The sequence below is a fragment of the Empidonax traillii genome, unplaced genomic scaffold, assembly GCF_003031625.1.
Source record: "Empidonax traillii isolate 1590-97213 ecotype Southwest subspecies unplaced genomic scaffold, ASM303162v1 scaffold1063:size215077, whole genome shotgun sequence".
Lineage (NCBI taxonomy): Eukaryota > Metazoa > Chordata > Aves > Passeriformes > Tyrannidae > Empidonax > Empidonax traillii.
In genome coordinates, this window is record NW_020956256.1 from 30,610 (window position 1) to 45,296 (window position 14,687).

The following is a 14,687-nucleotide window of genomic DNA, read 5'->3' on the forward strand; positions in this document are numbered from 1 at the left end:
CTGCAGCACCCCATGGGTTGAGGCCCAGCACCGTGGGTGCTCCCTGGGCCCCTGCCCACAGCTGTGGAGACAGAGAGCAGGCAGGCCAGGGATGTCCCCCCTGTCACCCATGGACCCCCAGCATGGGGGGATTTGGCCCCCAGGGCTCTTTCCCAGCTCTACCTCTCCAGCAGCCCTGTACGAGCACTCCCCTTCTCCTGGACCTGCAACCAAAGAGCACATTTGGAAGGTCTAGGGTTTAACCTGTGCCAGGCCACACTGCAACCCACTGTCCCCACTTGCTCCCAGGAGCCCAAGGACAGCTCCCACCTTCCCAGCCCCTGCCCTGTCCAACCTTCTCCCCCTGCAGGCAGCAGCAGCTCTGGCTGTTTGGCACTGCCATGACCGGTGCCACAGGGACCCTGCAACTGCCCTCTCCAGGGGCCACACCCACTGGATACCATGGCAGTAACGGCAGCCTGTTCCAGCGTTCCAGTTACTGGAATGGTGTCATCCTGGTTACCGTAACAGCATCCTGGTTACTGTAATGGCATCCCAACTACCACAGCAGTAATGGCAGCAACCTGGCCACCATTAACAGCATCCTGGCTACATTTGTAGCAGCACCTTGGAGGGACACAGCGCTGGTTCTGGCAGGGACGGGCCCCTGCAGTCAGAGGCTGGTGGCACGCATCCTGCTCAGGCTAAACTGTCATTTTATTAAACAGTAATTAAAAAGTGCCGAGGCCCGTGCGAGGTCTGTGCCCTCCACCCTGTGCCGCCCGTGCCACGGTGATGGGTGAGCTGCTGGCGCTGCCCTTGGCCTGGCAGATGCAGACTCAAGGTGGGAGCTGCAAGCTCTCGGCCCTGGAGGGTGGGCAGCTGCTGGCACACGAGGCGCTGGTGAGAGTGGGAGCAAACACCCCCTTGGCAGGACAGACGGGACACTTGACGCTGGTTTGTCCTTTCGAGACGTTCCCAAATGCCCAGTTGCAGTAGAAGGAGTAGAAACTGCAGCCCGAAGCAGCAGCTCGGCTGCGGTGCTGAGAATGGGCACCGAACTATTTACACCCTGGCTGGGCACACAAGGCTGAGAGCAGGAACAACGGGGACACGGGGAAAAGTGTTCACCCTTGAGAAAGGACAGACAGGTGGCTCCAGAGCCCAAGACCCACACGGACAGAACAGACAGACGTCAGTTCCCGCCAGCCGCTGCAGGGAAGGACGGGCAGAGGGGAGTGCTGGCTGGGATCCGTGTCTTTATAAATAAGATCAAGCTAATCAGTTTATTCACAGAGTCCAAGATGGTGCAGGACTCAAAGCCTGGAGTGTCACAAGCCTGTGGCAGAGGAGGCTGTGGGGCCAATCTCCTTGGGCTCAGCAGGCAGGTACACTGCTCTGGAATGGGCTTCTGGCGAGGGCCAAGTTCCAGCAGCTGGAACGGAGCCCCCGCTGTGTGACGACCTCCAATGTGGTGTGAGGGGGTGACCTGAGAGTGCAGCTGCTTCCTCCCAGCACCACCTGCACAGCCACTGCACCAGGCCCCACGCGCTCACAGGGTGCTCTCCAGCGTGTTGTAGTTGTCCTTGAAGCTCTTCAGCTCCAGGAAGTGTTTGGCACGTTTGCTCTTCTGACTGGAAGGCAGGTAGGTGACCTGGATGGTGGCGGGGTTGGAGACTTCAGGGGACAGGGTGAGGTCCTTTGCTGCTGACTGGTGCTGCCGCTGGCTGCTGCCCCCCCGGGCCTTGGTGCTGCGGGCAGAGAAGAGGCACCGTCACCGCTGCCGCCCCCCAGAGCAGCCGCTCAGCTGCGTGTCCATCTGTCCGACACGGGGCAGCTCTGCCCCCGGGGTGACGGTGCTCACTGAGCTCTTCAAATCTAAGGCCAGTGGTCCTGCACAAAGCCCTGGCTCAAAGTGCCAGGGACAAGCAGGAATGTGGACTGGAACACGGACATGGAACAAACCCCAAACTGCATTAACGGGCAGGTTGCAAGGAGGGAGCGAAACCAGAGCACGGATGGGCACAAACAGCCCCTGTCTCAGACACTGGATGTGCCCCAAAACCTGTCTCTGTTCACACCTCCCCCAAGGGCCTGCTATGGCCCAGGAACCCACCACCAAGCACTTACATGTTCGCCAGCTCATTCAGAGCTTCCTGGTACTTCAGATATTCTGCTTTCCCAAAGACCTGGATGCAAACAGAGAAGACCACGGAAAACCCAGCTGAAGTTACAGTGCAACCTCAGCCCCGGCAGCCAGCCCGGAGCACAGGAACAGCCCCACACTGCTGAGGGGATGCAGCCAGGCTGGAGCACAGGAAGAAAAGGATGAAGCCAGGCCACGGGAACAGGGGATGCAGCACAGGGACACCCCACAGGGCCGGCAATGCCACACCAGCACTCACCCCGGTGCCGTAGCGGGCACTCTCGTATCCATCCAGCAAGGTGTCGATCAAGGCTTTGCGGATGCCTTTGAAGGAGGTGCTGGAATTCCGCAGTTCCAGCAGGTAGGCATAGAAGTTCTTCCCTATCAAAGACTTTGGGTACCGGCCCTCTGCTTGAAACGGGATTTCTGTAAAAAGGCACAACACAGCTGGCTGAAGCACGGGTGGAAATGCTTGTGTTCACCCCCACAGTCAGGAGCTGCTGGATGGATAAACTTCCCTCCACGCCTGCTGCTCCTGTTTGGCGGATGCCCCAGAGCACGGGGCAGGCTGACCTCGGGCCACTAGCCCTGGGTGGGAGAAGTGACTGCTCCTCTCTAACAAGGAACTGCAGCCTCCCCACAGGGCTGTTGGCACCCTCATCTCCCCCACTCAGGGTTTCTCTCCACCCTCCTGCTCCGAGTTCCCTTACCTGATGTCCTGATTGCATCCAGTGCCTTCATCCTGTACAGGTAGTTATAGCAGCCTGGGAAAGGAGAAAGAACAAACTGAAAGCTCTGCTGGAGCTTGGAGGGAGGCGGGGAAAGGGAAAATGGGAGCAGAGACACCATCTCGTGTGACAGGATACCAACACGAGCGGCCAAAGATGCAACTTGGCCCTGGGGGAACAACAACTGTGGGGCAGTACCTGTTGTCTCCAGCTGCAGGAGCCGGCCGTCGTCCTCAGCCAGCAGCCGTGGCTCGTACTTGATGTCCTGCACCCTTGAAAGCCGAATGTCGATCTCCTCCTTTAAATCCTGCACAGCAGGAAAAAAACACGACACGTTCACTTAGTCGGTGGGATCACGGTGATGAGAATGGGCCTTACACAAACCGCTCCCTCCCCGCTGCTCCTCGGCGGTGGCGGCTCTGCCTCTGGAGCAGCCCCCGCCCGTCCCTCGGGGTGCAGGGGGTGGAGGGACCCACCTTGGGCGCGTGCTGTCCCACGGGCACGTGGGGGCCGCGGCGGGACTTCATAGCGAAGCGCATGATCTGTCGCTTCACGAAGATGAACAGCAGCACGAACACCTGCGGAGCCGCAGCGGGGCGGGGGGTTCAGGCACGGGGCGGGGGTCTCACAGACAGCACAGCCTCACCGATTCCCTCTTCTCAGCCCTCCAACCCCAGCGAGCACAAGGGTCTCGCTTCAGTCCCCCAGGAGCCTCACGGACACCCGGCCGGGCCCCCACAGCGGCTCCCACCCCCGTCCTCCCCCGCCCTACCGACGCCAGGAGCCCACGGGCGGTCCAGCCCAGACCCCTGAGGACTCCGAGCCAGGCTCCGGGGGGTTCCCCACGAACAGCCCGGGACCTCCCTCACGGGCGCGTCACGGACTCCACGGGAGTCCCGCGGACGCGCCGGGAGCGGCCTCACCAGGGCCGCACGGCCCGGCTCCGCGGACACGCCTGGGCCGCCTCGCACGGACCTGCCAGCCCCGCGCCGGCCCCGGCCCGCCCCGCCGGCCCTCACCAGGCTGCCGTAGGCCATGACCAGCACGACGTTGACCCCCGAGAGCCAGTTGCTGCCGGCCCCCGCCATGCCCGGCCCGCGCAGGGGCCGCACAACATGGCGGCCGCCAATCCCCCCCCCTCCCGAGCCCCGCGCCACGTGACCCGGGCGAGGGGGCGGGGGCAGGAGGGAGCCGCGGTCACGTGCCCCTCGCGCGGCACCAGCGCAGCGCGCGCGGCCCCTCCCCGCGCGGTCACGTGCCGGGGGCGGGGCCGGGGGAGTTGTCAGTGCGGGCGGACCCAGGTAAAGTTGCGGCGGCGGCGGCGGCGGCTCCGGTACCGCGCGGCCCCCGAACCCACCCCCTCCCCGCGGGGCTGCCCCCCACCCCGCCACCGCCGCCACACGGCCCGCCCGGCCCCTCCACCGCCGCCCCGCGGCCCGCCCGGCCCCGCCGCGCCCCGGGGGCGGCCCCGCGCCCCGGCGCCGCCGCTGGGCCCCGCGCGGCCTAGTGGGCCGGGCCGCGGCCGGGGGCTGGCGTATCGCGCGCGGCCGCCGCAGGTGAGGCGGGCGGGCGGGCCGGGTGCGGGCGGGCGGCGCGGGGGAGGGGGGGTGAAATGGCGGCCGCGGCCATGAGGGCGGAAGCGGCCCGAACTCGCCCGCCTCCCTGGTGCGGGCCCGGCCTGGCGCCACCGTGGGGGCTCCCGCCCGGGCCCCGCCGGCGCCCTCCGGTTCGCTCCGGCCGCTCGGCCCCCGTTGCGAGCCGCGGGGTCGGGCGGCTCCGGGCTCTGCCGCGCTCCCGCGGCCCGCCCGGTCCCGCCGCTGCCGGCGGTAACAATGGGAGCCGCGCTCCCGCCCCGCCGGGCTCCTCGCGGGCCGCCGGGCCCGCTGCCGGCACCGCTCCTCGGTGGCGCCCCGGGGGCCGTGGCCGGGGTGGGTCCCGCGGCCCACGGGAAATCCCCGGGCGACGCCGGTCCGGGGGTCCTGGAGGAGCCCCGGCCCGCGAGCTCGGCCCCCCCTCTCCAGGTCCCTCCGTCCCGGTCGGGGTGCTCTGCCTGCGCCCTCCGACCGGAGAGTCTCCCCGGTAAAGCGCTGCCCATCGGTACCACCACGGGGTCTTTGATGGCGTATCCCGGGGCATCTCCCCAAAAGTTCGTGCTCTGCACGCGCGGGGTGACTCGGTCTGCAGCTGCCATGTCTTTGCTCCGGGGAAAAAAAAAAAACTCTCACACCGATAACCCTCTTTTGGGTGCTTGTTCTGTCTCACAGTGTGGGGAAATCTTTGGAAATGCTGTTTGCCCTCTCTGGTCCTTTTCTTTGGGGCTTCAGAGCCTTCTGCACTTGTTAATTAAGCGTTGTTGGAGTGGGCTGGAAATACCAATTTTTCTGTATTTAACAGATAAGGGAAACTGAGGCTGGGATGTGCCAGGACTCGCCCAGCGGCAGCCAGCAGATCTGGCGCAGCCATGGCACCCTCAGATCCCGGTTCTGAAACTGTAACTTACTTGATGTTTCTAATAAAATGAACAGTTTGTTACATTTTTGTATCCCCTCTTCTTCTGGAGACTCCACACTTCGCTTGTGTAGCTGAGACTCCCTTCCCTAGACCTGACAGGTGGGCAGTGGTGCGGTCTGAGAAGGAAAAGGGGTAATGGCCAAGCATGTCACGTTTGATGCAGTGTCTTTGAGTAGAGGGTGTTGTAGCCTGTAGTTTTGTTTTCCCTGAGCCCTGTCCGAGGGCAACACTGGCCTTTTGACCTGTAGCTGCCCCCCTTAAGAGCCAGTGCTCTGGTGTGGACTGGCTTTTGCTTTTGGTGAGGACAGCTCCAAACTGGGAAACTCTGTGCAGGCGTTGGGATAACCATGTTCTGTGAGTCAGTGCTGCCCTTAAGCCAGGCTTGGGTTCCCCCACTGAGGAATAAGTTATCATAGCCGAGTTCTCTTTCCTCGAGGCAGCTGTGGGGTCCGCGTGGGGGCACTCCCTCACCCGGCAGCCTCAGCAGGGTCAGGGCCTGGCTGAGGTTTCTGTCGTAGATGTTTTTCTTCTGGGTTTTTTTTTACACGTTAGAGGACCCAAATGCTGGCGTTACTGGTGGCAGTGAGGGCAGCTGGGCAGAGCAGAGCGTGGCAGCTGCTGAACAAAATGCCTGGGCGCTGCACAAGGTTTGAACTCGGCCTGCTGGAGCTGTGGCCCAGGGGAGCTGCAGGTTGGGTTCCTGTGGACATGCTTCCCTCTGGGCCTGCGGTTCTGCTGCCAGGTTGGTTTAATGTGACAAATTGCGCGTGGAACTTGAAGCTGGAGGAGACATAGCGGTGGTGAGCAAAACTAAATAACACGGGGAAGAAGCCTGCGCAGAGGGGGGTGGCTGGGGGCTGTCTGCTTCCACCTCAGGGTGCTCTTCCCCCACGCCTTGGGGTCTCCTGGTGGCCACACAGGTCGCTTGGGTCATTTCCTGATAGGAGCCTTTGGCACTATGTAGTAGGAAGACTCTGGTATTAAGTTGCCATGAGGTGTGGGTAACCACAAAGGGGGGACTTCAGGGGTTTTGTGGGGAACTTTGGGAGCAATGGCTCAAAAACTTGCCTATGGAGAAAGGCAGGGTGCAGGTGGGGGCAGGCATGGGGGGTATGCATCCAGTTCGGGGCAGTAGTGTTGCCTCCCTGCTCTCAGGAACCATTTCTCACCCAGTTGGGTACTTGCAGGCTTCCACAGGAGATTCCCCAGTGTTTCCTGGTGTGTTTGCTAATGCTGCTGCTGAGCCTCCCTGCCTGGCACACGGGGTCTCTCCCTGTGCTGCCCTGCCCATGTGCATAGGGCAGATTGTCTCGCTCAGCTTTCCTCCCTGCTCTCACGCTCCATCTGTGGCTCCTTCCCCTGTCCCAGGTGCCTGGAGCAGGCCCTGCTGCTTTGGGGGAAAGCTTCTTGCTCTGGTAATGAAATACAAAACTGTGAGTTCTGCAATTATTGAGATTTCGGGGGCTTGGAAGTTGTGAGTCCTGCCGAGTGCCGTGGGATGTCTCTGGCATCCCTTGTGCCTGGAAGGCTCTAGGCAGGGTAAAAGACTCAGTGCCAATCCCCTTCTAAACCACCTCCCCTCACCCCCAGCTTGGGCTCTGCCTTGAGGCTCAGGGTGAGGTTAGAAACTCCACTTGCTTTGGACGCTGTTGGCCTGAACTCTTCCTGGGATTTTTTGCCTCAAGCAGTTATCTAATGATGTTACTGGCTGTTCCTTGCTGACATCTAGTTCACTTTTTGGGTATGTTTTTAATCCAGAATACTCAGAACAAGCAAACTTAGTATTTCTAGTTTTGGGGGATAACTGAAGCATGCAAAAATAGGCAGTTCTGCAAGGGTGGGTTTTCTTTAAAAAAAAAAAAAAATCCCATAGACCTGTAGCACGACTTATTCCTGGAGTGCTCTTGCTTTTCCTGCTGTGCTTTGAAGGCAAGAAAGGAGAAGGGGAGGTAGTTGATGTGTCTGAGGCTCTGAGATGCTCTGTTCTCCAAGTGAAGTTTCTTTGGCGCTTTCTTCAAGCACTCCTGCTCCGTTTGATGGCTGCAGCCTCAACATGAGCTCGTGGCAAATCCATGCCCATTCACACACGTGTTTCAACAGCAAGTCGTTAAACCCTTTGCCCCAAGTCCAGGGAATGGCTTCAAATTGAAGGAGGGTTGATCTAGGTTAGCAAAGGAAGGGGTTTTTTACAGTGGGGGGTGAGGCCCTGGCACAGGTTGCCCAGAGAAGCTGTGGCCGCCCCATCCCTGGAAGCATCCGAGGCCAGGATGGATGAGGCTTGGAGCAACCTGGGCTAGTGGAAGGTGTCCCTGCCCGTGGCAGGTGGGTGGGACTGGATGAGCTTTAAGGTGCCTTTCAACCCAAACCACTCTGACTCTGTGATTCTATTTCTGCTCCTGAGGCCCGATTGCTCCCACCTGGATGCAGGAAATGTTTCATTTGGAACACTCTGCCGTAGCATTGGCAGGGAAACCTCAAGAAGTGCAAGCGGCTGTTTTGTGCTGGGAGCACACGGTGATGGCAGCCTGGCCTGCCATGGTTTTAGGGAAGTGGTGGGGAACTGTGATGGGTGTTCTGGCTGTGTTGCCCATATGATTGTTCAGTCCTGGTGCTGTCTTTTGGTTTTGGTTTCTAACAGTCTGTTCTCTCTTCTCCCCTGACCCACCACAGAGTTCTACCTTGTAAATACTGTTATTTGTATATACTGTAAATGATGACATCGGTGGGCACTAACCGAACCCGGGGGAACTGGGAGCAGACACAGACACAGAGCCAGATGCAGCACAAGCAGCGGCCGCAGGTAAGGGCAGTGTCCATGGAAACCAGGTAGCTTGGAGGTGGAGACCTGGCTCTCCTGCTTGGGCTGGTGCTAATGGCTGGCTCGCCTCAGGACTCCCAGAGCCGGGTTAACTGGGCAGCCACTGACGCTGGTGTTTCTGTGGCGGTGTCTCCGAGTGGGACCCGGCGCTGAGGTTTGGTTTTGTTTCCATCTGACCATTCCCTTCTCGCTCTAATGAATGCAAGTGCTTGAGAAGCTGCCCACAGTGGGTCTTGGTGGTAAGGTTTGCCCCAAAACAGAAGTGGTCCAGGTGGCTGCTGCTCCCCTGGTGTCATAAGGCCAACCAGCAGTACATCCCTTTCTTTCAGACTCCCCTTGTTCCTTTTTCACGTCACTTTCCCCCTGGATTTGTCCTTTTCTGACCCTTGTTTGCACCTTCTCTTTACCATGCTGATTCCTTTCCAGAGAGCTCAGGGAAACGGAATGGCCTTTGGAGGACAGTTTGGAAATGGGCTGCTCTGACCATACTCTCTCTATCCATCTGATTTCTTTAGGCCACTGCGGAACAGATTCGACTTGCACAGATGATTTCGGACCACAACGATGCTGACTTTGAGGAGAAGGTGAAACAAGTGAGTGTGGGAAATGAAAATGAACCTCGACAGGGAGGCGAGATCAATGTTGGGAGGACTGTGAGTGCTGGGAGGGTAGGAGGAACATGTCTGGCTGGTCCCTGAATTTCCTTGGACTGGCTTCATCGAGTTGTATCATGAAATGGTTTGGGTCAGAAGGGACCTTAAAGACTATCCAGTTCTACCTTCATTCCATAGGGACACCTTCCATTAGACCAGGTTGCTCCAAGCCCAATCTAACCTGGCCTTGGACACTTCCAGGGATTCCAGGGGCAGCCACAGCTTCTCTTGGCAACCTGTGCCAGGGCCTCACCACCCTCACAGGGAAGAATTCCTTCCCAATATCCAACCTACCTCTGCCCTCTGGCAGTGGGCAGCCATTTCCCCTTGTTCTGTCACTCCGGGCCCTTGTCCCCAGTCCCTCTCCAGCTCTCTTGGAGCCCCTTTAGGCGCTGGAAGGGGCTCTCAGGTCTCCCTGGACCTTCTCTTCTCCAGGTGAACACCCCCAGCTCTCCCAGCCTGGCTCCAGACCAGAGGGGCTCCAACCCTTGGAGCATCTCCGTGGTCTCCTCTGGATCTGCTCCAGCAGCTCCAGGTCCTTGCTGTGCTGGGGGCTCCAGAGCTGGAGTCAGCTCTGCAGGGGGGTCTCACCAGAGCAAAGCAGAGGGACAGAATCCTCCCCTCAGGTGCTGCCCACACTGTGGGGATGGGCCCGGGACAGTGTTGGCTTTCTGGGCTCCCCGTGCATGTGACTGGGTCATGTTAACCCACACCCTCGAGTCCTTCTCCTCAGGACTGCTCTCCATCCATTCCTCTCCAGCTTGTGTTTGTGCTTGGGGTTGCCCCAGTGCAGGAACAGCACCTTTTGCCTTGCTGAATTACTGGTTTGTTCCCGCAGGTGACAGTGTGGTCCTGAGAAAAGGGGGTTATAGGCTGGGTCACGGTGAAACAATGGTAACTCAAAAATTCACACCCTCAGTTACTCCTCATTGAGGGACAGTTAAGCTGAGAAGGCTGGGAAAAATCCCAAGCCCTGAATATTTATTTTTTTTTTTAAGGATTTCTGGTTTGGGATTCAACTTACCTCCTGAGAGACCCATAGAGATTCTGGTGCCATCTTAGTTTGGAACATGTTGACTGGGGTGTTGTCTTCTTTACAGCTGATCGACATCACAGGCAAGAACCAGGACGAGTGTGTGATTGCTCTGCATGACTGCAATGGGGATGTCAACAGAGCCATCAATGTGCTGCTGGAGGGCAATCCGGACACGGTAGGATTGGGGCCTGTAAAACTGGTGAGGCCTAGCTCAGTGTCACTGCATATTTGCAGGTGAGGCATCCAGTGTGTCAAGATGAGGAGAGCCACAAATGACTGACTAGTTCCACAGGAGCATGCAAAGCATGACTGTGACCTGACTGCTGAACGCTGCTCTCCGGGGGCTTGCACGGACTGTGAGCTTGGCCCTAGGCTTGAAGGAATAGAGGGGGAAATGCAATAAGTCGTTTCCTTCCTATTAATTTTGAATCCAAGCAATCTGACAACAGTGCAGTGGCATCTGTATGTGCTTTCACACCACTGAGTGTGAAGGAACTTACCTTTTCCCACCAGGGCTGAGTGACCTGTGTTGAAAGGCAGCTGGGGTTCCTTTCTGTCAGAGTAACATAGTTTTTTTTATCTCTGGCCCTAAACACTTCTCAGTGATGTCCTGACCAGTTTATTTGCTGCTGCCCATGCCACGGTTTTGAGGGTCTTTTTGCTGTTTGTTTTCTGTGGAGTTGGGCTTGGCTGCTGCCCCTCACACAGGTGCCTCTCTCAGGCAAGCCGAGGTCAGCTCCGAGAACAAGGGAGTGCTTGTTTAAGAGAAACCTTCTACCTGTGTGGGGGGTATCATTCATTTTGTGATGCAGATAGCAGATTTGCAAGTTCTTTTACATCCCAGAAAAAAACCTATGAGTATCAGATCCTCCTAAACTGCCACTGATCACGGGTGTCCTCCTTGCACCCTGGTTTGGCTGGAGCTGACTCAACTCTTTGTAGAGTTAAGGCTCTAAATATCATTTCTCAGTATTATCTATTGGCTCATTTTCCCCCCCATAATGAACCCTTTTGGGGGCAGGTGGGTGGGCTGGATGCCCCAGACTATGTTGTTTGTACTGCAGTTGCTCCCCAGTGTCAGGTGCTCTGCTTTGGCACCGACCAGGTTCCATACAGCGCACGTACCCGTTCCTCCTTGTCTTTAGAGAGCCCTTGCCATTGACAGCTGATCAAAAGACCTATTAGAAAGGCTTTTTAGAAAGGGCAGTAATATGGACGTGCATTGCTGAGGCCCAGTTCTGCCATGATTGTATTTCTCTCCGGATCTCTTGTAACCAGTGACTTCCAGTCAGAGAACAAACCTCTGCCATCAGAGCGATTTAATGTCCTAGAGAAACACATTGCTCGGGAGAGCAGCACCCAGGACAGGGTGGAGCAGCTGAGAGGCCCAGCAGCACGAGGTGTGGAGAGGCAGGCAGGGAGCTGGTAGAGGAAGCCCTAGGCTGCCACTGCTCCAGCAGCCCTGTGGCCCTGCAGCTGCCACGTCGCTGAGCACAGGCAGCCCCTGCAATGCCATTGATCAAGTGTCTTGGAGCTGCTTCTGGCCTGGATTCGCCTTGTGCAGCAATCCTGGAAAGGGGATTTTTGGATAGGAAACAGCCCTGCTAATTGCCTGGGTGCACTGGTGCTGATGAGGACAGCTCACCTGCTGAGCTAGTTACTGGTAATGTATTTGAAACAGTAAAGGAACAGGGATGACCTTACAGTTGGTGCCAAGTAAACATTTCCCAAGTAAACATTTTTGTAAGTTTTCTTTGGAGCAAGATACCTGTGGAGAGAGACTTTGGGAGCCTTGGGTTTGATGGCAGTCTGTGCCATTATGTTGTTGGGTGTTTTGTCATTGTCCCTGCGTGCTGCCATCCGAAACCAACTGTTGACTTGCCTACCAGTTGTGTTTTCAGGTGATTGTCAATGACTTGTGACTATTTTTAATTGTTTCACCAGCGTGCAGCATCAGTTTAAAGAGTGTGAAACCACTGCAGACTGTCATAAAATAAATGGGTGCAGGCCCATGGCAGTGAGCTGGAGGTGCACTTAACTTTTTACAGTTGAACTTGGGATGAGCTGAATTGTTGGATAAATTCTGTCATACTTCTCTCCATCTGAGCTGCTATTTAGGGAGGAGTTTCGTTAATGACTGTGCATGTGAGAGAAGAACTGACTCAAAAATGTTGACTGCAGAGCACTATGGAACGTTTACCTGAGTTATTCTGAGAGCTCTTGGTCATGTGTGTGAAATGGCAGGGTTTTTTCCCCTAAAGAAGGTAAATTTATCCATGCTTTGAATTCTGGAAGTATCATGCCCTCTCTATTGAAGAATTTTAGTGCAGAAATAGAACCAATCATCTCCTGTTACTTCAAACTGCATGCCAGTCAGTTGCGAGGAAGCTTTCCTTGAAGGAAGAAGCTGTGCTGTGTGTAGTCTGATAGACTCCTCAAATAAAAAACTGGTCTGGAAACTATTTCTTGGGAGACCCTTGTTGTGTACTCTCTAGCATATTTAAATCTCTGTGTATTTGCATCTTGCATTGATCAAACCACGATTAATTTCTTTCCCCTCTGCAAACCTTCAGCATTCCTGGGAGATGGTCGGGAAGAAGAAGGGCGTCTCAGGACAGAAGGAGAGCGGACAGACAGAGCCCAGTGAGGAGAGCAAAGAAAACCGGGAGCGGGAGCGGGATTTCAGCAGACGACGTGGCGGGCCACCGAGGCGGGGGCGAGGTGCCAGCCGTGGAAGAGAGTGTACGGACCTGCCCTTTCATAGCCCCCCAAACTCTCCCCCTGAAGCACTTAGTGCTGTGTAACAGCTGTCTGTAAAGCTTCCCAAGCAGACACATCTCACAGATGTGAGGAAAACCACACGTGTGTGTATCTGATGCGCCCCTCTCCGAGGTGCCCTCACCGCCATCAGATTAAATCAAAAGTTCTGGGAACCTGTGGTGACGTGGTCCCCCTGCACTTTGGGGTTTGAGGTCTGGCCTTGTACCCCTGCTGAAGCAGAATGAGTCTTGAAATTGTCTTTGCATTGTTCTGTCTTTCAGTTCGGGGCCAGGAGAATGGACTAGATGGTGGGAAGAGTGGAGGATCTTCTGGAAGAGGCACGGAAAGAGGGAGGCGGGGACGTGGCCGAGGCCGAGGTACACATGGGCTTTGGGGCCCGAAGGAGTGGGAGGAGAAGAATGGCAGCAGTGTATCTATCTCCATGAGGTTCCAAAGCCTGTTTCATGGGAGGAATTGCCAAAGTGAAAATACAGGCTTAATTTTTCTGTCCTCATGCTTACCATTAGTGTCTACATGTTGATTCCCCATCTTAAGCATACTAGAAACACCACCTAGTTCTTGCATCCCATCTATGGAGTTAGAACAAGAATTGAGCTTTATTACAGAGGTGGGAAGTTAAAAAACCCTAGATGACTATTTGGCAGGTGGGCCTATGGCTTGTTAGCAACAGAACCTTCATTCTTGTTCTTACATGTGTGTCTGAGCACCGTCACTGGCTTGGGCTTTAAATACTTGATGTAGAAATTAATTTTTCCACAAAATCTACTGCTCAGAAATTGTTGCTGAGGTCGCATCCTGCAGAAATCAGAAACTGGGATTCAGTACTTACGGTTTGTGCCAGCTGGAAACCTCATCTGAGCCTGGAATCATGCATTGCTAATCATGCTGCCAGCCAGCTGAGGTCATTCCCATCTATCTAAAGACACTGCTGGAAATGCCATCAACTCAGGAAGATCCTCTCCACTTTCACATTCTGGGCATCAGAACTCCATATGTTGTTCAAGTGTTTCTTTTTCCAGTGACACGGAGCCGAGGGATGCTCAGAAGTGCCTGTGTCTGTGTATTTACAGGTGGCTCTGGACGGCGAGGGGGAAGATTTTCTGCCCAAGGCATGGGGTAAGTTTCACTGGCACAAACCACAGCAGAGATAAGTCTGTGCATGAATAATACTGTTTGTGTCAGCCATTCGTGTTCCCATTTTCTTTCTTTTTGTTAATAAGGCCCAAACTGCATCATGCTAACTTAAATTTGGGGTGGCTGCCATAGCTGAAGCATCCCTCTGCTGACAGAACTTCCCTGTGAGACTCTGAGATGTTTCATGGTCTGAATAAAATCAGTTTGCTTTCACAATGTTTAGCCAGAGAGAAAGTGAGCGTTTCCATCCTTGTGTTTCTTACAGAACTTTCAACCCTGCTGACTACGCTGAGCCAGCCAGCACGGATGAGAACTACGGGAATAGCAACAACAACACGTGGAACAACACTGGGAGCTTTGAGCCGGACGATGGCACAAGTAAGTGTCAAGTGCACATGTGCTGGTTTGTGTTGAGAGGGTGAGTGGATTTTGCATCCATCCAGTTGCACTGAGGAGGTTCTGGGCAGGTCTTAGGCTCAGGGATGGAGGAGTGGGTTGTTAGTCCGGAGGTGAATTTCGGTGACCCTAATTCTTTGCACATGTTTGAGTGATTGCCCTGGAAATGGGGAGATGGGTGATTGCTGTGGGGTGCACGACAGAGGCACAGGAACACTCACCTCTGTTTTCCAGTAGAAACCATGCTGCTGTTTGGAAAAGTGGTATTTTATAAACTGTAGTGTATTAAGCAGTCCAGGTTCTCCCAATGTTAGGTACATCCTCCAGAGAATATTTCTTGCAGTCAGATGTCTTGCTCTTGATTTTGGTACTGGGAGCATTCTCTCTTCCATGGTCATCTTACTCCAACCGCGGTGGGGTTGAGACTTTGTTACAGAAACAAGCCGAAAGGAATGCATCCTCCTTCCCTTTGAAGCCAGCATGTGTTCGGTGGGTGGTTCTGAAC

At 56.0% G+C, this 14,687-nt stretch overlaps 2 protein-coding genes across 9 annotated transcripts in view; one reads left to right on the forward strand and one right to left on the reverse strand.

Annotated features, from left to right (window-relative positions):
• Positions 1-1,454: 1,454 nt before the first annotated feature.
• Positions 1,455-4,014, reverse strand: CUNH1orf43 (chromosome unknown C1orf43 homolog). The gene is made up of 7 exons (XM_027904535.1): positions 3,873-4,014; positions 3,330-3,431; positions 3,052-3,160; positions 2,836-2,889; positions 2,385-2,551; positions 2,110-2,168; positions 1,455-1,730 (listed from the first exon to the last, which is right to left on the reverse strand). The coding sequence occupies exons 1-7, from the start codon at positions 3,939-3,941 to the stop codon at positions 1,532-1,534; spliced, it is 759 nt and encodes a 252-aa protein (XP_027760336.1). The 5' UTR covers positions 3,942-4,014; the 3' UTR covers positions 1,455-1,531.
• Positions 4,015-4,082: 68 nt separating this feature from the next.
• UBAP2L (ubiquitin associated protein 2 like) overlaps positions 4,083-14,687 on the forward strand; it is a 30,030-nt gene continuing 19,425 nt past the window's right edge. For 6 of the 8 annotated variants that reach the window (XM_027904511.1, XM_027904512.1, XM_027904510.1 and 3 more), the window contains exons 1-7: positions 7,778-8,164; positions 8,698-8,775; positions 9,936-10,046; positions 12,445-12,613; positions 12,913-13,008; positions 13,723-13,768; positions 14,052-14,164. In XM_027904511.1, coding sequence (XP_027760312.1) covers positions 8,075-8,164; positions 8,698-8,775; positions 9,936-10,046; positions 12,445-12,613; positions 12,913-13,008; positions 13,723-13,768; positions 14,052-14,164 — 703 coding nt within the window. In that variant the 5' untranslated portion in view covers positions 7,778-8,074. Of the gene's footprint in view, positions 4,155-4,391; positions 4,410-7,777; positions 8,165-8,697; positions 8,776-9,935; positions 10,047-12,444; positions 12,614-12,912; positions 13,009-13,722; positions 13,769-14,051; positions 14,165-14,687 lie in introns of those variants that run through there. The other 2 variants (XM_027904507.1, XM_027904508.1) reach the window with 2 other exon arrangements.

Bases quoted from the DNA above. Each gene is read 5' to 3' on its own strand.
- CUNH1orf43 (XM_027904535.1), bottom strand. From the start codon at position 3,941: ATGGCGGGGGCCGGCAGCAACTGGCTCTCGGGGGTCAACGTCGTGCTG. The intron at 3,432-3,872 runs GTGAGGGCCGGC...GCGGCTCCGCAG, and splicing joins TCATGGCCTACGGCAGCCTG to GTGTTCGTGCTGCTGTTCAT. The intron at 2,890-3,051 runs GTACTGCCCCAC...CTCCTTTCCCAG, and splicing joins CCTGCAGCTGGAGACAACAG to GCTGCTATAACTACCTGTAC.